Raw genomic sequence first — 22,901 nt, forward strand, 5'->3', positions numbered from 1 at the left:
GGTGACATCAGCGCGTTGGCTGGGAGCCCCAGCGCCCTGTGAGCGGCGTCCGTTGCCATGAGGGGCCGGGCGAGGGGCCGAGCGAGCGGCGGCGCTCCCGCGGTCCCGGCGGAGAACGGGGCACCGAGGACCGCGCTTCTGCGCCTTTTGGGATTGTTTTGTTTCTGGCGGTAGCAGTCGCTGACACCCCGGGTGAAGTGCCGGGGGCGGGAGGAGGTTGCGCGTGTGCTGGTTTAATTAGAAACGAAAGAATTAAACCCAAATACTGGAGTGATTTTAAGTTCTTGGTCTATTTCCATAAGCTCTTTAAGAGTCTTCACCGCGAGGAGAAGGCGGGAATGGCGTTGGAGAAACAAACCGCCCGCGTCCCCGGAGCGGGGCGCTCCCGCACGGCCGGGCTGCCCGCACGGCCAAAGCGCCGGTGTCCCGGCCCTGAGCCGGGGGCAGCAGCGGGGCTCGCGGGGGCCGCGCCGCAGGTGTCTGTGACAAGCGGGGTGTGGCCGCGTTCCGAGGCGCGGCCCGCCCGCCCGGGCTCTGCCCGCTCCCGGGTCAGCATCGGGTTTCCTCCGGCCGGGCCGGGCACGGGGGAGGAAGGTTCCCGGGGCGGGCTACCCCGGGGCGGCCGCCGCCCCGGCCCCCTCCCCGACCCCGCCTGCTGGGCCCGCGGCCGTGGGCAGCGCCGGCGGCGGGAGGGGGCGCGTCCCGCGCCACAAGCCGGGGCCGCGGCGGCGGAGCGGAGCGGCAGGTGCGGCGGCTGCGGCTGGAGTCGGCGGGTCCCCGTGTCCCCGCGCTGCTCTCCCGCCGGCAGCATGAAGGTCGAGTTTGCCCCCATCAACATCCCCCTAAAGAGGAGGATGCAGACAGTCGCCGTGCTGCAGTGGATCTTCTCCTTCCTCCTGCTGGGTAACAGCCTTCCTGCCCTTGGCCCAGGGAGAAAAGGGGGAAAAACGGCTTTTTACCTAACCAGCGTCACCCGTGGGCATTGGTGTGTGTCACCCTGCGGTTCCACGTGGGAGCAGAGGTGGCTGGGTGGCGAGTGGCTTCTCGGCTGTCCCCGGGCGGGCAAGAGCATCGCACTTCTGGGCTGGGGCTTTCACTTCCCTGAAAGCTCTGGATGGCTTTCTCTCTTTTCTCGGCGTTTGTTTCTTTCTACAGGTTCCTTTTCAAATATGGTCTTAAAAAGCTAGTGCCTGTGTCCTCTCATTGGCATGCCCAGTAGGTTTCTGACAACTAACAACTTTTTACTGAACGTGAGCATAAAGGCTGGTACATGACTAATGCTGATCATTGATCTTGTAAAATACTGTTGTACACTGTAGTCCCATAAAATTTTTGTGTAACTAGGTGATAAAATTAAAAAGGATTGACAGTGAACTGCTTTAAATGCAGCTGCTTCTGTAGGTTTATGAAAAATGTCCTCATTTGCTTTAAGAGAGTGTTCCTAATGATTTTACTTCGTAAACTTTTTTCCATTGCTTATTCCACTGTAGTAAATTTTGCTAATATCTTAATAGACACCTATCACTAAACACCAATTCATAGCAGCAAATCTTAGTTTCATGGGTAGTTATCTTGAACCTGATAAAATGAGTTACTTGATAAGGCAAGATAAGCCTTAGCACTCTGGGAGCAGATCCATGGATTGTGTAAATTAAATAGTCTGTGTTGAACAAAACTCTTCCGAGGTACAAAGCGACTACCTGTGCGTTACTGGAAATGTTGGAACATTTTGGATTGTCTATGCTTTAGGACTTAGGAGAAAAGGAGTATCGTTTTAGTATGTCTTGCAAATGTAGTATCACTCAGATGTTGGTCTGATGTCTTTCAGACAGTTGGTTTTAGGTTGTTAGCCCACACATAAATGATCTGGGTATGTAGGGGAAACGTGGAGGGTATGAACCCTCTTCACAGATTTAACCTTAGCACTTGGCTGGTTTATGTTACCTCTAAATTATATGTGATTGGCCTATGAACAGTTCATGCTTGTGGCTACATTGTAAATAGTCGGTGCTTTTACATTTCTGTGATTTAATTAGGTCTTGGCATATCCCATTATTCCGGTCCAATGATAATACAGTGGAAGTTCAGTGGTGGCAGAAGGAAACCATTTTTATCCTAGCCTGTTTGGTAACAATGCTGCTACAGAAAATCACATCCTTCTGTGCTAACTGGAAGTGATTGGGCTGCAGAAAATCCACTCGTGCTGCAGTTCAGTGGGACAAGTAGGCAGCTGCCTCCTGAAGCTGGCGCTGCCTGGGAATTAGTGCCAGGAAAAATGGACAAGAAGTGGTCTCATGGGTGCTTACCTGGAATGTAGCAAGTACACGTGATCATGAAAAAATCTGTTTGCAAGAATGCTCAAATTTTGGTGGACAAATTGATTCTAATAATAATTCTCTGCTTATGTTTTCCTTGGGATGTTTATCTTTAGAGCTCCCCAAGGTGACCTTGTAATTTTGTAGGTGTATGCTTTCAGTCATAGGACAGAGTGATCTGCCCAAATTGTTTCACTTAGTGCCAGGAAAATTCAGGTGGCTGAATCCTAAGCGACTTAAAGAAGTGACATAGAAGTGACATGGTGTATTTTTCAGCCTTTTTTTTTTTGGTCTGTTGAGCAAAGTGTAGAAACATTGTTTGTTTGTAACCTGTTGAATTCAAAAGTGACAGTTTCAAATCATACTGGGGGATGCCCCAGTGCAAATGAAACACTGAGTTCATCACAGGATAGGTAGAGGAGTAGGTGTTGTTTGGGGGTTGGTATATGACTGGAACTAGTTTATATCAAGCAACATCTTCTCTAGATTCAGGCTTTCTTATGCAAAAATGTCTGCATGTGAAAACATGAATCGATAACATCATATGATAACTAATGATTCATAACGTATGATAACTAATGATTCATAACATCAATATAGGGATTCTGTTTAGAGTAGTGAATCAATAGGGTACTGGCATGGTTCCTAAAGTTGCCTATCAAAGTGTGTAGTAAGGTACCATAGCTTCATAAGTGGACTGATAGAACTAACAGATAAAGTAAGATAACTCTAAAAAATAGTAACCTGAAAGACAAAAGCTGAGTTAGGTTATGGTATCCTATAAATCTGGGAAGTGACATGTGAAAACATCATTTGGCATACAGAGTAAGCTGTGAGGGGACTGTGAGTCTATTACAACTTCAAATCCATAATATGACTTGGATAGAAAACTCTGAAAATCAAGTATTGGTTTTATCTTCCTGGTTGAGACCCTTAAGAGCAGCTGAATTTTATGTAAAAAAGCACACTGTGCTGTTCTTTGCTCTCCAAGCTTGCTTTGTTGTAATGCTGCATGGTATTCTGAGCTTGTGGAATTGATGATTGAAAATGACCTCTTGCTTGTGTGACTACTTACAAGTTGGCATGAAATACATATGTGCAATAGTTGTTGAAAACTGTGAATCTCATCACCACTTGTAGAAAGAGTGAATCAGTCAACAAATAGTGACAAAATAGCTGCAGTAGCACAGTACAAACAGGAAAGTTCTGCTTCTTCACACAGCGTACAGGCTTGGCCTGGGTCTGCACTGTAGATATATTGCTTCTGCTGCAGAGCATAGGCAGAATAAGCATGTCTCTGCCTCAAAAAAGCTGTACAGATGTGCACAGAATTTCATTACATACAAAAGGAACCTCTTTAAAATTCCGGGTGTAAGTTCCTGTGCTTCCCTGCTCTATACTGCAAGCTGCCAAAGTTTGCCTTCAAACAGAAAAGACAAGTTTTCATTGTAGCAGAGGTTCTTCTGTTAGTTATCCAGAGGCATGACACCAGAAGCAAAAATGAGTTCTGAAATACGGTAGTCTGTTCCTAAGAGCTTCTGGATTCGACAAGAGAAATGCCTGTCTAACAGTTTCCACTGTTTGCCAGCTGAGGCTGCCATATGGTTTCCCATCTTCTGTGCTCTTAAGTGCAGCAAGCTAAAATAGTTTAGGTAAAGTTCCATGAAAAAGAGAAGCGTTTTAAATGGGCTTCCTTCTTTTAAAAGAAGAGTGATATCAGCCTAGAGCCTAGAAAACCAAAGCTATGAAAACTGCAAAGCAGGAAACGCTAAAATGATGTTGTTTCTTGCCGTATTGGGCAAAAATCCAAACCAGCTTCATGCTGAAGCATAATTTCAAGTCATTAGTGTTTCACTGCGGAAACAGCAAATATATGAAGTTTGCAATTTCAGAGTACCTATTTTGGGAAGAAAAAAAAAAGCTGAAACAGACAATTTTGATGTAGTTTTATGTCTGTAACTGCTGTTATTAGAGTTTCATTAGCTTGGCCAAGGGCTGGCAGTCCTGCGGCAGGCTTGGCCCCATTCCAAGCTCATTCAGCACCCACATCACGTCCACCTGTGAAGCTCTGTGCTAATATCTGCTTCTGATCCCTCTGTGCCTTTGGCCAGCCCAGCCCCAGGCAGAAAGCTGCCTGGAGAAGTGAAATCTCCAAGCCCCTAAGTGCTGCTGGACCAACTGGTGGCAAGAGCAAAGAGGTTACATCACTCCCATTGGTGTACTGTAGGTTTCATGATACATATACACAAAATAAATTGTCAGCATTGATGAATGCAACAATGTCTCTGGTGTTTAGCATGAAAACTTTGGTTTTAAGCTCGGATAAATTTTTCTTAATAACTTTGAATTAATTTTGCTGCAGTTAGTGTGTCTGGTGTCCTCCTGTTAAGAACCAGTGTCGGTTTTTGTTTCTGGCACAGCAGTTGGGCAGTGATTTGCCCTCTGTGTGTAAGTGTGCTGCAGGGCTGAGCTGTGTGCTCAGTACCACACATCTGAGAGTGAGTTCTGCTTGTGCTGGGAGGCAATCAGTACCTAGGCAGGAGCTAGATCAAAGGTTTCATTTAAAGGCAAAACAACTTAAACAAAGAAAAATCAATGAGGTTTGATGTAAGTGTTGCTTTGCAGGTGCTTTAGCCTTTTATTTTTCTTCCTCTATAGTGTACACAAATCAGATAACAGCATTTTGGAGAAAATAAAGCTAGAGGCTGAGTCGCTGAGCTTCTCCCCTGCCAGCTTCTGTGCATTTGATGTGAAAAGGGACGGTGGAATTTAGGCATGTACAAAATCAAATGCAGAACGAGGTAACTTGGGAGGAGTGGTGGTGTCTTGGTCCAGACAATTAGAGATGGAAATGAGAAAAAGTTTAACCCTATGACAGGGATACCAGGGTTTTGCTTTGAGGCAAGTCGGAGGTAGGGGAGAATGATGCTTCTGTGGCTCCCTGTCTGGATCTTCTCACTGCTGGGGACCTAGGAAGTGACTGTCGTGTGTGCACCCCTGTGTTAATTTGCAAAATACTTAATAATACAAAATCAGTACCTAATAAAAGGTATGCTTCAGTATGCATGAAGCCACAAAATAATATGCTAAAGACATTGGTGTATATTAAAGTACATCCCGTGTCTACTGATTGAACTTCTGTACGTGTAGCATGAAGCACTCTGTTAATTGAAGCTGGCTGGAGACAGTTTTCAGTTGTGGATCTGGCTTCCCGAAAAGAAAAAACAATGATTAAACATTTGCCACAGAGTAAGATATTGTAAGTGTTGGGAAAGCAGGTGTCGGTGTAATGTGCTAAAGCAAAAAAATAACCTTTTCCTCAAACATGTAGTGATATTTTGTTATCTGGTACTGATTTAGTTCATCAGCTGTAGCTGGCTAACTAAAACAACCTCATTCTTCCTCAAAGCCTTTTTTAAAACCTGTGTTTTGATCCGTAAGAAAACTCTGCCAAGCTCTACGAGCCTTTCCCAGCAAGCTGGCAGGTATTGCTACTTGTTTATGTCAGTCTGTATTCATCTGTCCCCAAAGTTTATTGCCAGCCCATGGGCAGGTGCTGATGTGTGATCATGGAGAATAACAGGGTACTTACTGGTGCTTGACTGACTAGTTTTTCTAGGAATGCTGCTTCTGTTAACTACGTCTTAAGGAGGGAATTGAACCATGTCTCTGTATATTATTTTTTTGCATCTCTTGAGAATAAGAAGAGAAAAATGGCTGTGCTGTGTCAGGCCAGAGGCCCTGACTTGGCAACCTGTATGTGAACATAACTGATAGTGGATGCCTAAAGAGAAATTAAAGAAGCAGGAAATAGGTAGACTAAATTTGGCGTGCTGTCTCTGGATTTGGTAATCAGTAACTTGGGGATTTACTGTATTCAGACCATGCTATCAACAAGTCAATACTGCTCAGTGCTCTGCATCTCTAGTTTATCGGTATTTGCCAATGGAAGGTCTGCTTGCTTGGGAGCTGGAACCAAATTCCAGAGTAAACAAGCCTTTAAACTGGCCTCCAAAGCTTGGCATCTGAGGGTTTGTATTTGTTATCGTAGTAGTGTTGAAATACAGCTCCCTTGGTAGGAATGCTCGAATATCCTTGTGACTGGGGCTCCCAGTTGTGACCAACAAACTGACAAAGGACCTCTGCTACAGGACACTGAAACGTATTCATCATATGCTGACCTCCTTACTACCTCAATCATGGAAATGGCTACCAAATTCCTGTGGACTCCAACAATTTTCCAGTGCAGTTAGTTTAAATAAATTCCTAGCTTGTTGTTTGCTTGGGAGCCCATATCTGCCATGAGTAAAAGGTGGTAGCAAGTTTCCGTGCTTCTGATGGAAACTGTATATTGACAGCATTGCGTGGACTAGCTGGCCCTAAACAGGATAGTACTAACATTATGACTCCATTTTTTAGAAGGAGACTTTCTCTGTAAGAGCTGCAGAGCAGTACTCTGCAGAGGTGTGAACTTGCTTTCTGTTGCTTTGGCTGGTTGCCTCCTCTCAGGTGTCTCCTGTTGCCTCAAGTCTTCCTTTGGTGAGACTGTTGGAGTCCGTTTGCCGTATGTGTTATTTCAGTTAAATTTCTAGCCCTTTCTTTACAATTTATGAATAATTTAGAAAGTATTTCCAGAAATTAAGGCTGATTTTTTTTTTTTTTTCTTTTCCCTGAATGAAAGAATCCACTAAGCAGGAAATCTCTTTTTTTTAATGCCAGTATCAACTTGTCAGTGGTACCTCGAGGGATAATAGAGAGGAGCAAATGTTCATTAGGAACAAAAACATCACTGTGCAATTCTCCTTGTGTGTTGCCTCCAATGTTCTGTTCTTCAGGCACCCAACTTGGAGGCATTGCTGCTCTGAAGGCTAAAGGTGAAGAAAGTACTGATCTGTTGTAGGTACATCTATGTGATTGTTCCAAATATGCCATCTTTCTGTGTGTTTTTTGTTTGTTTGTAGGTTTTTGTTGTTGTTGTTTCTTTTGTTGTTGTTGTTTTTCTGTAAGAAATGTAAGATGTTTTTCTGTAAGATGTAAGAAATGAGCTTTTCACCTTGCTTTGTGTATTTGTATGCACATGTAGTCCCAAAGCCCAGAGTACAATATTAAAAATCACATCTCTATCTGTGTATTCACTAGACTGCTAATGGGATAAAGATGTCCTGTTTATCATATGCTTTGTGGGATGAGGTTCAAATTGCTGAACTCTGAAACAGTCTCCAGCTCACTGACAATGTGTTTTGAGAAAACTTTGCTACGGGCATGTGGGAAACAGCAGGAATTGGCTCATAGTTCAGACGTATCTGAGCTGTCGAGCAACCCGGAGGTCTCGGTGTGAGCTATTTTGCGTGGCTTCCTGGGGGGCTGCAGAGAGCCTGGAGTGCTGGTTGGGTTGAGAGGAGCGCTGGTTGGGTTGAGAGGAGCGCCGTGGCCACTGAGGATACACCTGCACTGGCCAGACATGGCCTGTGACTGCTCTGAGAGCAATGGGAGGGTTGTCTTCTGGTGGACAACCTTAGATTTGGTGGCCCTCAGAACAGGTATTACTCAAGCATTTTTGTCTCCTTAGTAACTGCACGTGCATTCGGAGCTTCCAGTTGCTGGAATGACCTGTATTTCCTCACCCAATGTGTTGGTTTCCTACTTCCTTTCTTTGAGGTCTTTAACTATTTTATGAATTTGGTGCCCACAGCTGCGAACTTGGAGCCTATTTAATGAGTGAAGCGTCAGGTGTTCAAACATCATTGGGCAGGATGGTTGCCAGTGCTGCTAGCTAACACCGTGTATAGTATTTTACATCCATTTCCTGCAGCAGATGAGTATCCACATGTTGTAAATGGGGAAATGGAAGAAATGGGATATAAAGTGTTGGCTGGCAAACTGAACGTTCGGAGTCCCATGGCCATGATTTGTCTTTTAATCCATATAATTTTCCTTTTTCCCCATTGTTCCAATATGCCACAGAGTTATTTTCAAAGCTTTAAGCAAAAGATTTTGCTTACAGTGTACACTGGAATGACATCCAAGGAGACAATGATGTAGTAAAGCATCAAAGTCCAAGCTATTCACCTTTTGCCTGGAATTTGCTTATGAATTTAGGTGAAGTGATTGCCATTTATTTACTCAGTGTCTTCTCTGAAGGAGAAAACACTGGTTTTGTGTCTATAAGCTCATTGGTTTTGAGTCATCAGTGTTTAATTCATCTTGCAGGCTGTTAATTCATTGAAATAATAAGGAGGTATGGTAAAAGGAATTTGCTTTGCATGTCTCACTGCGGATGCAATAATAAATAGGCTTTGTCCTACAAGATGTTGAGCTCCCCTTAGGAAGTGCTGACAGAACGCTTATCTCCCCATACCTTACATGCACGCAGGAACGTGTTCTACCTAAAGCAAAGCAATGAGCTTGTTGTTCTCATGTATGTTTGTCTGCATAGTATTAAACAGTGCTATCTGGCACTTAGTGCTGCTGATATAATTAGCTCACAGCAAGGATGCTTTGATCCAAAGCGCCTTTCAGCTATTTGGCTAGGAAACCAATAGTAAAAAGCCATGTGATTCTGCACTGAGCCAAAAGTCCTTCTGAAAGGAAGGGTAGGAAATATAAATACTTACAAATTTGTGCATAAAAAATTGAAATTAATTGATTTATGGCAATTAAAAAAAAAAACTTCTCATACTTATTCAAACTTAGGCTGTGAACCTTGGCATCCTGTCCAGGTTAGTATTCCTAGAAATTTCTGTAATTTCAGGATCTCTTCTTGAAAGGACAGGTAATGACTTTTCCTCAAAATATTTTTGTGCCCTATTTTTGTTGCTGGTATGGGATTCCAGTTGAGTTTTCCCTCTGGAGCTGTGGAATTGAGTGTCGTCTTTCAGCTACGTTATTCCTCCTGCATTAGTGATGTACCATAGAAGCCGTTGTTGCAGTTTTGGGGAGTTTTCCGCATCAGCTTTGGAGGTCTGCGGGCCTCAGTTAGCTGTGGTATTTTTCTACAGCCCTTACCGAGGTGCTTATCCGTGCAAGACCAGGGAGTATTCTTCAAAACAGTAGATTTGATCCTGTTTCTGGTTTTCTTTATGGTTGTTCCCTTCTCCCTTCCTTGGAGCAAATGCAATCTCTTATTTTTCGGTTCATTCCCTGCCAGAAATGGGAATGTTCATCCCTTTCCTATTCAACCTAACCAGCAGCTTTGTTTGCCCTGTCTGCTGCTGGATTCTGCAGTAGTTCTCACCCCATGACAATATATCCATTTCTACTCTGAGGGCACAGTCAAACTAGGTACATGGGCAAGTTGGCACAAGTTCAGAAAAAATAAGTGCTCAGGTTGGAGGAAACACGACATTGCCCATAGGCCAAGTGAAGCTCTGAATTTCAGCAGCTTGAAACCTGCTTGGTATAGGGAATCTGCTGTGAGTTTTTGATGCCCAAGGAATCTCTTTCTTGAATGAAGCTGATCTTAACTAGGATGGATGGTTTTTACTGTTTGTTCACGTACTTATTTCAAAGTTTTCCATTCTGGTAATATTTACATTGTGTTGGCCACATTATTGCCTGATGTAGTTCTGTTATCTTTTAACTCCTCTCTGTTTACTTTTGTATTTAGCTCAATATGTTTCACTGGTGCAACTCCTTTTAGGACATAACAGGATATTGCCCTCATGAAAGCCAGTCAGTTATGGGACATACAAGTCCTACTTCTGCTTTGTAAAATATCACAGAAAAATACCTGTTTCCTACAACTCTGCTTGTTGAGACTTCCAGTGAGGACTGGGTCCTGTTTTGCTTGCCATTGTATAAATGCATGAGGCTAAAGCCCCAGCTTCCTTGCAAAGCTGGAATTCAGTGTCTGCTGAGTTACTCCGATCTGTGAGGCTGATGGGTTATGTTCCCAAGCCAAGGGTGGTGAGCGGGCTGCTACAGGTACTGCTGAACTGCGCTTCAGCACACTCGGTCCTGAGCCATTTGAATTGCTGCAAGAGCGCAAAGTTCTGCAAATGCTACAAAGGTAATGTTTCTACAGGGAGTTTCCCTGAATCATTATTTCAGGCTTGAGCCCCAAAGTAACACATTTTGTTAATCAAACAAATTTTAATGGCTTTTCAAATTGTGTATGATACACTTCCTACATATCGTTATTGTGATAGGATGGTACATTCTGTATTAACCTGTGTCCAAAAGTATCAGGACTTAAAACTGTTGTTGTGTTCCCATAGAAATGGTGAGTTTCCACCTAGCAGTGGCATGTTTAGATGCTGAAATCGAACCTCTTAATGTTTAGGTCTTGTCTAGTGCATCTCCTCGGCCAGTCACAGAGCACTTTTCATAGGGAATAGAACCACCATCCCTATTTTATAGGTAGAGATATGAAGAAATAGAAAGGGAAAATTATGACACCATTCCCATTATTAGAAAAGAGATCTTGGTGTGGCCCCATCTCCCCTCTTTCCTTCCTTAGCTCTCCTCCCTTCTCATTCACTGGATCATCACCTTTTTCTTAGCTCTTGCTCTCTCCTTTTATTCTGCCTTAGGTAAACCAGATGTTCTCTTACCAAACATTGGTGTTCACCCCCACCATGGGCAGAAGACAATTGTGTTGTTTCTCAGCTTATGCCTTGTTTTATTACAGTAAACCAGCGTCATTGTAAGCTTATTCATCCAGTTGTGCAGTAGATTAAGAAATATAGACCAAGGTGATTCATCCTTGTAGGTGTTTTACCCTCAGTGTAACAACATTCGCACAATGTGGAATAAACTAATTGCATTTTATGCGTTTTGAGTAGCATCGGTAATAAAATTATCAGGGCTGGGAATTCAAGGTCTTAAAAGGAGACAGGCATGATTAACGGTTGTTATGGTTTCCTTTTTTGTCTCGTGTAGCAGAGTTTTGCTGTGGACTCTTCGTGATCCTGATCCTGGGCAGGTTCTGGTTCCTCGCTGTTCTGTACCTGCTGTGGCTCTACCTCGACTGGGAAACACCAAGCACAGGGGGCAGACGGTCCCAGTGGGTCAGAGGCTGGACTGTTTGGAAGTACTTTAGGGAATACTTTCCCATTCACGTGAGTAAAATGCTTCTCACAGGACTGTAAATATTGGAACAGAGATGGCTTGAATAGCCATGAGCTAAGACTCTTTGATAAAATTCAAATACTTACTCCAGGGTGGATTAGCTTATTTTTAAAACATAAGGAATCTGAGATTTAGTGACAAAAAGGGGCAGGGGCTGATTTTCTGCTTGGATTATTGGGTCACAAGATAGTGCATCAGCACAGTAAATGCTAGACATATCTTCAGACACATCCATCTAGACTTTGTTCAGCTGCAAAACAGGACAGTAATTTAAAGTGCTCAGAAGGAGATGAATTGTCATCAGTTCTATGTCCTGTCAATGTATAATCTCCATACTTGCTGGTTTTGAGAATCCTTCTGAGGCTAGTATATAATGTCCTCCACTGTCTCTATTTTTCAGCTTATAAAGACCTCAGATCTGAATCCAAGTTACAACTACTTACTTGGCTTTCACCCCCATGGGGTCCTGGTAGCTGGAGCATTTGGAAACTTTTGCACCGGTCCAAGTTTCAAAAATTTATTTCCTGGGCTTACTCCGTATCTTCATATCATGCCCATCTGGTTCAGTTGTCCCTTCTTCAGAGAATACGTAATGAGTGCTGGTAGGTAAAAGCAAAATGTCTCAGCTGTTGCTCTGTATTATAGCTTCTGCTTCAAATGCAGGGTCTATTCCTCTACCCATAAATGCTAAGTAATTTCTCTTCAGAAGGATCAGTGTTGGTGCTAAATTCAACCTCTGTTTTATGATGAACTGTTGCTGCAAAACAATTTGAAAAGTTTTATTAATAGTTTTGTTGAACTTTTCTTTCTGAAAAAAAGTGTTTTTCCCTTGAACTATGAGACAGCAGTACTAAGTACCAGTTATTTACAAGAGAGAAGGGCATATTAATTTGTAACATTTAGTCATTTCGCAGACACTTGTAAAACAAATTGAGGATAATCTCTTACCTGAAAGGCTTCAAGTTCTACCATTACAAATATATTTCTAGTCAGAAGTTAATTACTTACTTCTGACTGAGGTCCCATATTGCAAATCTGTGTAATTTTAATGGAGATGTAAACTCTAAAGACAAGAACTTTTTTTTTCCCTCTTTATTCTGAGCAGCACTTGTCACAAAGGGGTGATATTCATGACTGGTACTGCAGTAATAAAAGATAAAAATAACAAGCAATAAAGTCTGGGGAACAGAAGAATGTATAATGAAATCAGGACTAGTGTTCCCCCTCAGTGACTTAATACAGGAGTTATTTTACCTAAATTGTTAAGCTAGAGCATTTGAGTAAGTACGGTCTGGTGCACAAGACTAGATTTGAGAGACAGAGATCCAGCTCTTATTCCTGACTGCAGCACAGATGCTGTGATTTCAGATGAGCTATGCAACTGCTCCATTCATATAAATATGCCTAGGATATTGTTCAAATTAATATCAGAATTGCATATTTATGTAACTTCAACATACTAGAGAATGCCCTTCCATAAAAATGTTATTTATGAGGGGATTATTTCACGCTTGCAAAGTTAAGAGGTTGGCAGGGGTGGCAGATGACATTTTTAAACATTGCCTAGCCTGGAAGTCAGCTTTTCATGTTTTTGGCATTTTGACCCGTAGGAACAAATATTTACCTTAAGTAAAAAACACCTTGAGTAAGAAGCATGGTAAAGAATGGTCAGCATTGTAGCTCACTTTTCACAGGTATGTGGCTGATAAACCAGAGGGAACTTTCAGTATAATGCAGATTATCAGTTAAATCATAAAACACTTGCAAAATCTTCTTTGTACGGAAAGCCATGCTCCTGAATCGTTGTTTCATCTCCCAGTCGCTTGCTCCCTGTCCCCAAACCTGCTGGGCTGCAGCAGTCGCTGCACCACGCGCTGCTGTGAGCGAGCACACGGGCTGGCACCTCCACTTCAGCGGGGACGTAAATCTGACCTGGGGAAAGACAGTGGCTCTTGCATTCTCTTCCAGAGAAGCTGCATGCTGACTGGCGAATGAGCAGATTATTTCCAAGTCGCAGATCAGCAGCATTTTACAGAGCAACAGTGATTGTGAAGATATATATGGCAAATGGAAATATCTTTTTACTGAGGTCTCTGAACTTGCTCCAGGAGTAAGCTATTTCTCTTGGTGGCCAGCTCTTAAAACTATATCACAATAATTTTGCCATTCCAGTGAGATTTTTATGATCCATGTTGTAATGTCCCTGGTATGAAAAAAAAAAAAGGAAATGGGTATCAGGAGATGAAGTATTTGCTTGGCATCCAGAAGAGCATACTTTGATACTAGCCTTGTCAAAACAAAACCAAACTCATACAACCAACAACCAAAAAACACCCAACCCCCCAGAAAACCCCAAACCCTCCCAAGAAACAGTATAAGCTGGGCTTAATCTCTATATTGTAATTTATACTGTATTAATTCAATACAATGTAATTGAATATGGCGCCTGGGTGAGTAGTACCACTATGAGCCTTTGAAGTAAAACTCAGGGCATGAAAGAACTCTGGAGGGGTCAGATGTGTCTGTGTTAGAAAGGAGACTTTTCCAAAGCACCAAGTTCAGAGCAAGGTCTAAGTGGATGTTAAAGGCTTGTACAGCAGTGTGCCTTTGATTAGAAGTACTAGGATGAGGAAAGCTTCATATATTCTTCTATTTTAGCCTGAACAAATTGATGACTGCCAGGTCCTGGTTACTAGAGAATGAGCTGATGCAGTAATTGAGAATGGTACAAGTGAGCCTTTGCTGCTGCTTCTGATGCTGTTGGGTCATTGCCTTAGATGGAGCTGCTGCTTTATAGCTTTGAAAAGAATTAAGGGGATCAGCTTAGCACCACAGATCCGTGTTTGAGTTAACAAGTCCTCTATTCATGCTTTTAAACCCTCTGTGCCTGTGTTCATGTGCACCTGCTCTGTGGCTTTAGCTGTTGCCTCTCAAGGGTATCTGCTGCTGTTCAACTCTGCTCTCCTTGGGCACGGAATCTCTCCAAGGGGGGGTTCAGTGGACAGAAGAGCACACTCTTCCCTGAAGATCTCATAACCCCTGCAGCAGGCAAACAGCATTTAGCTCATCAGTGTGAAATCAAAGGACTTACTGAAGACCAAATCTGTTGCAGGGTGAGGGGTTGAAACGAAATCTCTGAACCCTGTCCTATGCTGTGATCATTTTTAAGCGTTGTTTATATATTTAAAAATATTTCTTAAATTTCACTGTTCTTGTACATGAAAATCTAATGAGTCACTCTTAAAATGTTTGCTCCTGAAGGAATGGTTTCTGCATCCAAGGAGAGTGTCTCGTATGTGCTGAATAATGAAGGAGGTGGCCATGCATCGGTCATTGTGATCGGAGGAGCAGAGGAATCCCTGAATGCACATCCTGGAAGTTTAACTTTGAACATCCTCAAGAGGAAGGGCTTTATTAAAATGGCCTTGAAACATGGGTAAGTTTCCCATCTGGGCTGCTGTAGTAAGCATGCTTTTAATACAGATTAATTCTTAAATATTTTTCATATTATATATAGTAAACTCATATAGTTAGACAAGTGACTCTTTCAAGTTCTAAGAACGTGCAGGTGGCTGGCATAGGAGCCAGTCTGTCAACCCAGATCCAACTGGGAGTTTTGAAAACTCCCTTTGGCTTTCATAATTTGTAAGCAGTAGGTGTCATTAACATATCTTGGTGTTTTGTTTCAATTGTTCTTTGCACTAGCAAAGAGGAAGAATTATGAAACAATATTAGTAAATCTTGGCTGCTGTTGCTGAGTGGAGCAGACATTCTGTTTTCTGTTGTGTAAACTGAAGTTACATTAAGATAGAATTTTCTTACCATTCTAGGCAAACAAAAAAATATTAGAAAGTCAGGGCCTGTTTTATTAAATCACTGAAAATTGTGGTCTAGGAAGATTTGTTTTCACCTTTATTCTAAAGACTTTCTTGCAAATAACAATTTTCAAAAGAGTAAGTTTCTGAGAATTTGGGGTGAAAATCTCAGGAGCCATCAGTGTGTAACTAAACAGAGGTGGTATTAACATCTTTTGAGTAACACAGTATAAGGTGTTGTGTTTGGGCTGGACTGGACTAGATGTCTTGTATATTAGAGATATTGGAACCAATGACTTGTTCCTGCCTAGCTTTCTGAACAACTCCCAAGATTATATATTGACATGGAAAACAATGAGAAAAAAATATCAGTTGTGAGAAATCTTTAGCAGTTTTTTAAACTAATAACTGGCAAAAAGTGGTCTCTGAAAAGATAAGTTCTCTGTTTTCACACAGGATGCTAAGGTCCATCTTTTCTAGAAACTATTCTGTGTCAAAATGTTCCAAGAGGGTTTTTTACACATGTCACAAGAAGTCTGATAAAGGACCTGTTCTCTGATAGAAAGTAACATTTTAGTCTAATTTGTACCCAGAAATAATACCTGTATATTTAAATTAGGACATTAATACCCAAATGAGTCTTTACTCAATTTCTCTTCAACTGCTGAATAATCCAGTGGGATCCTAAACACTATCAGTAGCTTTTCTGTTTTTTTACCATAAAGTTTAGAAGAATATTCAGGTGGTGGGCTTTTTTTTGTCTTTAACATGTCCATAAACATCTGATCTGTCAGATCACAAAGGTTGGTGTTTATCTCTTATCTAAACTGATTTGGATTGAGAAACCAGATACACCTGTGCTTTTCGTGGCCCTGATTTCAAAAGCATCCGCAACACACAACAACAAGATCGGGACACTTACAAAACACAGGAATGGCACTTCCTTCCTTATGAAGTGCTTTGTTTGAAATGATGGCCCTCCTCTTTAAGAAAGAGGATTAGTCGTCTAGAGTCACTGTAGCGAATGAGGCACGGACTCTCTTTAAGGTGCGAAGAGAGACATTGGTGCTTGCTCAAGCATTTGCTGATTTGCTACTTTAAGAAAGAAGATTAGTTGTCCAGAGCCCTCCATGAGGGCTTGTTTAATGCTTGTTTCTGCTCGAGGGACTTGAGAGCTATATCCTGCACATTGTCACCTTAACCACCAGGCTACAAGTCGTGCTGGATCTGAGCACCGGCGAGCAAAAACACTTCTACGTGGAGCACAGGAGTCCTGACTTCATTTCTCTACAGTAGGGCTGTGGGACGGTAGGATAGAATGACTCTCGCCATTACAGCTCTTGCAGCATTGTCAGCAGTCCTGAGTTCAAAGACATGCAGTAATTGCTTCTGGTTTTAACTTTTTATTTCTAACAAGTAACAAAACGGGAAACAAGTTTCCAACTTGAGTGGAAAGGACGAGGAATGCTTGAGGGGGGCAGATGAGAAGAATCACCTGCTGTCAGTGCCTGAGTATGTTTCTGGTGCTTTTGATCTGCAGCATCAAATGCCAAGAGAGGAAGGGGCAATGTAGAGACCTGTGCTTTCTGGCCCTGGCTTCTGTAATGCCAGCACAGAAAAGCTGTGGTTGCTCAGCTAGGAACTTGTCAAATCTGTTCTGAATATGTCAACAAAAGTCTTCTGCACATCTGGAAAAGACATTTTGGTCCAAGGTAGTACAGATATCAGATATGAAGTGAAGAAATCCTATAGCCATGAAACAAATGATGAATCAGCTAACTTATCATTTGTTTCACAATCGTAAATTGCTTATTTCTCTGTCTCAACCTCCTACAGAGCATCTTGCAAAAGCCTTTACCAGATTAAAACAAATCCCACAGGCTCAGGTTACTGTTGCACCATAAGATGTTCCTGTTTGTCTTAGTGTTGTAGTAAAAAGTGGAGTATTTACACAGCCACAGTATGTACCAGGCTTTCCGATATTTCCTTTACAGGTGGCTGGGTGAGATATGCTCTATTTGAGAAAGAACATTTGAGCAGACACGAGTCAGTGAGTGGGAATTATAGTCTTTTGGGGTGCTCAGGCTTGAGAAGCTGTAGAAGCAGTTGTTTTTCCATACAGGTGCGTTTTGATTGTCCACAGTACTTTCCAGCCAGCTCTGTCCTTAGTGCCTCCTCCTCAGGTATTCAGAGCTCTGCAGTAATTTATCCTGACAATATTATAGCAGTGCTGCTATTTTACTGTAAGGTTCTTCTCAAAGGTAGTGTGGGCTGAATGGAGCTAGGATATAGAAGTTAAGGAAAGCAAATAAAACACCTCTGTATCCTTCAGAGGCTGCTTAGGATTACCCTGCTCTTTTTTGTTTAAACTGTATAGAATACTATTTAATGAAACTGAGCATTCATCAAAAAGCATACTGCAGTCAAGGTTTTAAATATAGTGGTGGTTTTGACTGTTGGAGGCAACTGCACTGATTCCATCAGCCTAAGTAGTTTGTCCAGGAGCTAATCAGTGCCTTTCCTTCCAAGCCAGTTCATGGACTGAAAGAGAATTCATTAGGCTGTGGAGGAGCCAAAGTGAGTGAGTATAATTTCTGTGGGTAGGATTTGACCTCTGGTAATAATGGATTAAGGCTGTTTTCGAAGAAGTCTGTAGGAAGCAGGATTTCACTCGCAATTGGTCAGCAGAGGAATTTGGCAGTGCACTTATGTCTGTAAGGATGTCTGGTTTTTATCACGTTTTTTGTGCTGAAATCATGTGCGTGCATTGCTCCGGTCAAAAGGCAGAGGAAAGCCAAGGTCTGGTTTTGACGCTGCCCAGCTGGGAGGATTATTAGGTTAGCAATGAGGCTTCTGTGTTGCCAAGGGAGAAAATGCAGTGGAACAAGGGTGGACTTGCTGAAATAGCGCTGGACAAGATCACAGTCATAATTATGATATATACAATTATTCGTTTTTATTATTATGAACAGTCATAAAAAGTTGTACGGGTAGCAACCAGCAAAATACTGCCCACAAGCTAGTTGCTAGCTATATGCTAGCACTTAAAAATACCCCAAAAACCAACCAACAACAAAAAAACCAAAGCAGCTGCGGATCCGAATAGTTGAATGCCTGTTGCTGATGAGGTCTTGAGCTGCCAAAGCTTTCTGTGCTGGTTATTGTGAAACCATTTCCACGCTGCTGATGTGAACTGCAGTGCAAGTGCAGGCTGATGTGGGATTCTGAGTGTGTTCATTGTTTTACAGGGCTCATCTGGTCCCAGTGTTTTCCTTTGGTGAAAATGAACTATTCAAGCAAGTTGCAAACCCCAAAGGTTCATGGCTCAGAAATGTACAGGAGAAGTTGCAAAAGAAAATGGGCTTTGCTTTACCACTATTTCATGCTAGAGGGATATTTCAATACAGTTTTGGCTTAATACCTTACAGGCAACCTATTCATACTGTTGGTAAGTTCCCTGTGCCTTCTCTAATGTTTTTGCAAATGTTTAAAATGCATAAGTGTACTACTAATATCTGTAAATTTATAAAACTGTTCTAACAGAAACGATTGGTCACTGTGCATCTAAAGCAAGTATACGAGGTTTAAAATATGTATTTTTTTTCTTTTTCTATTTTTTTTTTTTAATTCCTGTCCTACTTCAATTAAAGGAGGGGATTGTTTTCTTCTTTTCCCTTTTCTGTTCCAGGCCAAATCTTGTTCTTCATTTGCAGTTATTCACAGGCTTCTGTCCTCAGCAGTCCTTAAGCAAAACCAAGGGGTTGTGCAGTTGGTACCAGAGGGCTGCCACAGCTTTGCAGCTGTGACTGCACGTTTGGATGCTGCAGTGACTTTGTAAGATGCCCAGCACCTTCATTTCTCAGCCCTGCAGAGGAGCAGCAGTTGGGTGTCCCAGTTGGACCAGTCCCGACCACGCGCTTGTTGGGACAGATGGAGGAGGAAGGGAGAGGGAGCCATGCGGCAGCACTGCCACACGCTGCTGCTGCACACATAGCACTGCAGCTTCCCTTTTGGCTTTTGTCCCCGTGGAAAGATCCATTTGTGTTTAATCGAGAGCATGCATGCCATGTCGACAGACAGTTGGGAAGGGAGTTTTTTCCCCCAAAGCTTTCAGCCCTGGTCACCTATACTCAGTGGAGTGTAGGACTGAATGTCTTTTGATTTTTAGTGCGTTTAACTAGTGCTCTTGACAACCACACCTTTAAAAAAAGTTGTGCTGGGAATCATGCAAAGAGAATAGCTAGATGTCTATATACTTTAGATAAATAATGTTTAGGTTATGAGCTGAGTGAACTACTGAAGCCTGTTTCTACAGAAAAGTATAAATAAATGGAGCTTTTCTGGTGTTCCACAGGGGATGTTTAAGAAGGCTCTTCCTTTGATGAAGGGGTGATTTGATTTTAGTATGGATCAAATAAAAATGTTTAAGACAAAAATATAGCTCTTTTTATGTTAAATTTCATGCAGCTCCATATCTTAGCAGTGCATGTAGTTAAATGTTTTATAAAAGATTTAACTTTTAAAGCCCATATTATGCACAGGCAGGCAAAAAATGTCACTCATTTTGAAGCCAAAATGTTTTCTAAGCATTGGAATCACAGCAATGTCATCAGCCCAAAGAAAAACTGCAGAAAACACATCGAACTGTTCTGAAGCTTAAAATGTCTTTCACTTGGAGGCAAATCTTCATCATTGTAATATTTACTGCAAGACAGAGGTGATCCATGGCTAAAGCATGAGAGTGCTTCAAATCAGCAAGACCAGAGTCTTGCAACAGGATTTGTTGTATGAGCTCCAGAAACCCCTTACCTTTGGTGTCTCTGTTTCATCCTGTTTGAAAACTATCACCATGTCCCTGCATTCTTGGGGGGATCTGGGTATGGCTCATCACGGCTTTGAGGGTGTTAACTCCGCTGCTGAGAGCTGCAGAGTCGCACTGAGCTCCCGCTGAGCCGGGTAGCTGTGGTGACAACGTGAGTATCAGCGAGTTTCCTCCTGGTTCAGAAGCTGTGGTTAAGGAGATGCAGTTCAGCAAAACCAATGTCTGTGAAGTCTGAGTGCTTTGGGCTTGACAAGTACTTTTGTTTATCCTGAAAATTATTACTGCTTTTCAGAAATAGAACCAACTCTAAAACACCAAATTGAGCAGGTTGCTTAAAGTTGCACAGGAAATTAGAGAGATGAGTGTAGTTTCCAGTACCACAAGAAATACTCACTGTTAGAAGAGACTGCTCCAGAAGGGCTAGAGGGTTGTTTGGTGTTCCCACTCGTGCTTCTGGAAATCTTGTATTGGATGTATATTGATTTCACACCCCCCAAGATATTGCTCAATCTGGGGCTGGGTTCCCACCCCTTGCCACATAAAATCTGAATTTCAGCACCATGTAGTGGCAAGAGCTGTTGGCAGCTGAAGCTGCAGCAGGAAAAATGCAGAATCAGCATCTTTGTGGCTCTGAAGAGACTTCCCTTTAGTCAACACCATGCAATTTGAAGTGGCAACATCTGTTGAAAGGGATTTTCAGGTGCCTTTGTAAAAGCTCCTGGGGTGCTTTTAACTTTCTGCATTTCTACAGAGCTCACCTGTAATCTTGGTTGAATCTATTAAGCTCTCAGTGCTTCTAGTGCAAGAACAGCTGTCAAAGTCTGTAGTGATTGAACCACACAAAGACGACTGAGATCATGGAAAGCTTCTCATAGCGTATCACAGGCTTTTTAGCCATAGCTTTTGGCAGAGGAGGAGGCTGCTCCCTGGACCTCCGTGGAATCGCCTCCTGTGCTCACTCTTGGACTGACAGAGCAGGTAGCAGGCTTTGTGCAATGCCTGGAGAACATTTTGGTTGGAATGGTGTTTGTGGGCAGTGGATGGTTCAGAGGCATCTTACAGGCTTTGAGGGCTTTATGAGCTACCACTCCCTAGGCTGAGGTAGCTAACAACGTTTCTGGTGCTGGTGCACCGATGTTCATTTTGAATAAATCAGAAGATATCTGTATTTCCATCAGTCCTGCTCATGTGGCTGTGCAGTTGAAGGTACCATTGTCCTCTCAGGCATGTCTCTCACATGGGATACGTTTAGTATTTGGATCAGAACAGAAGACAGTGAGAAGGTAGATTTTTTTAAATGCAGTTTTGAATTTGTGGAGTGCTACTGGGATGACAAGACAGCACATGACCTCTGGGATTGTACTCTGAAGTGTAAAATACTCCTTCAAGTTAGAGCTCAACTCCCTTCTCATTTGCTCTTTTGTTGCCAGACTGAAATGATGGGGTTTTAAAATTCATTTTATCTGAACTTGAGCAAAGAAGAAGTGGAGAACCAGACCCAGAGCTCAGGTTTGTGTGAGGCAGGATCAGGCCCCGGGGCCAGAGAATTGTGCTGTGATTCTGCCACCTTGCTGGAAACCGTGGTGGAGCTGGTACATGAGGGAGTGCAGTTCTACTTAAAAGGGGCATCAGTTAAGTTAATGCTGCTGTTGTGTTTGATTTACAGTGGGAAGCCCCATCCATGTGAAACAGAACTTGAACCCCACCACTGAAGAGATTGAACAGCTACATGCATTGTATCTGCAGAAACTAAGACAATTATTTGAAGAACACAAAAGAAATTATGGGATCCCTGAGCATAAATCCCTCATCTTCGAGTAGCAAATTACCATTTGGAATTCCAAATCTCGTGGAAGAAAACAGTGTATGCTGAAAGATGTCTTTCTTGCAATCTGTAATTATCCTTGTGTAAGGAATAACTTTAAGAAGGGATTGTTAGATGATTTATTGATTTTTATCTTACTCTTGGGGAAAAATAAATCCTTAGGGTGTGAGCCTTGAAGCCAGTGCTGTATTAAGTTGTCCTTTTAGGTTCTTCCGTACCAGAAATACTAGTGAGAGACTCCACACAGATGTTCTTACCACCATGGTACCAAACCGTGGCTTGAGCAGAGGAAATTGCCCCAGCATGAGATCATGAGCAGGAAAGTATAAACCTGAGAAGTGTTTGATTAGAAGTTGAGAGACTTGCCGGCATGTATCAAACAAGACATCAGATGATTCTCTGACTCATAAAACCTTGCTGCTCTTCCATAGAAATGAAGGTCTGTGTTTTCAGCAGATGGCTGTTATAAGCCATTTACATGTGAACTGAAAAATAAAAAGGGGCTTTCTGCCTTGAACAAGGTATCAGCAAAAGGGGGTTGTTCAAGTTATGGAGCAGAACAAACCCTGTGATTGGAGAAGTGTGCTAAGTTTTCTGTGTGCATGTATACGCTGGGTGGTGGGAAACACTGAACATTGTGACTTTTTTTGACAAGCTGTGCTTTGGATCACCAGTTTGGAAGATGATGCAGTTTTGTTTGGTAGTGCCAGCCTCAGAGGAGATGTCAGGCACCGGACGGGAGAAGTGGATTGAGGAAGCAAGTGAGGCGATCACGATCTTTACACCTTGTGCAAATTTATTATGATCATATGCTCTTCCATAGAAGGAAGGAGAACAGAGTTTGTTCAGTCTGGTTCAGAAACATCACCAAGGAAAGTGTGCTTGATAAACGCCTTTTCCTTCCCCACTGACAGATGTGGGGAAGTGTGTGGAAAGCTGTGCTGCAGTGTGACACAGCTGGAACTGCCAGGGCAGCAAGAGCACAGCTCTAGGGGGCAGCAGGTTAAGAGGATGCTTTGTGTATAAACCAGGTGCCTAAATTTGAGAGAAGGTTT

General features: G+C 42.5%; 1 protein-coding gene across 1 annotated transcript; it reads left to right on the forward strand.

Annotated features, from left to right (window-relative positions):
* Positions 1 to 809: 809 nt before the first annotated feature.
* MOGAT1 (monoacylglycerol O-acyltransferase 1) lies at positions 810 to 21,842 on the forward strand (the record flags this gene model as incomplete). Its single annotated transcript, XM_080349447.1, has 6 exons — positions 810 to 903; positions 11,196 to 11,374; positions 11,785 to 11,986; positions 14,646 to 14,820; positions 18,448 to 18,647; positions 21,688 to 21,842. The coding sequence occupies 6 exons, from the start codon at positions 810 to 812 to the stop codon at positions 21,840 to 21,842; spliced, it is 1,005 nt and encodes a 334-aa protein (XP_080205573.1).
* Positions 21,843 to 22,901: the final 1,059 nt, after the last annotated feature.

Source organism: Nesoenas mayeri, assembly GCF_963082525.1.
Source record: "Nesoenas mayeri genome assembly, chromosome: 9".
Taxonomy (NCBI): Eukaryota; Metazoa; Chordata; class Aves; order Columbiformes; family Columbidae; genus Nesoenas; species Nesoenas mayeri.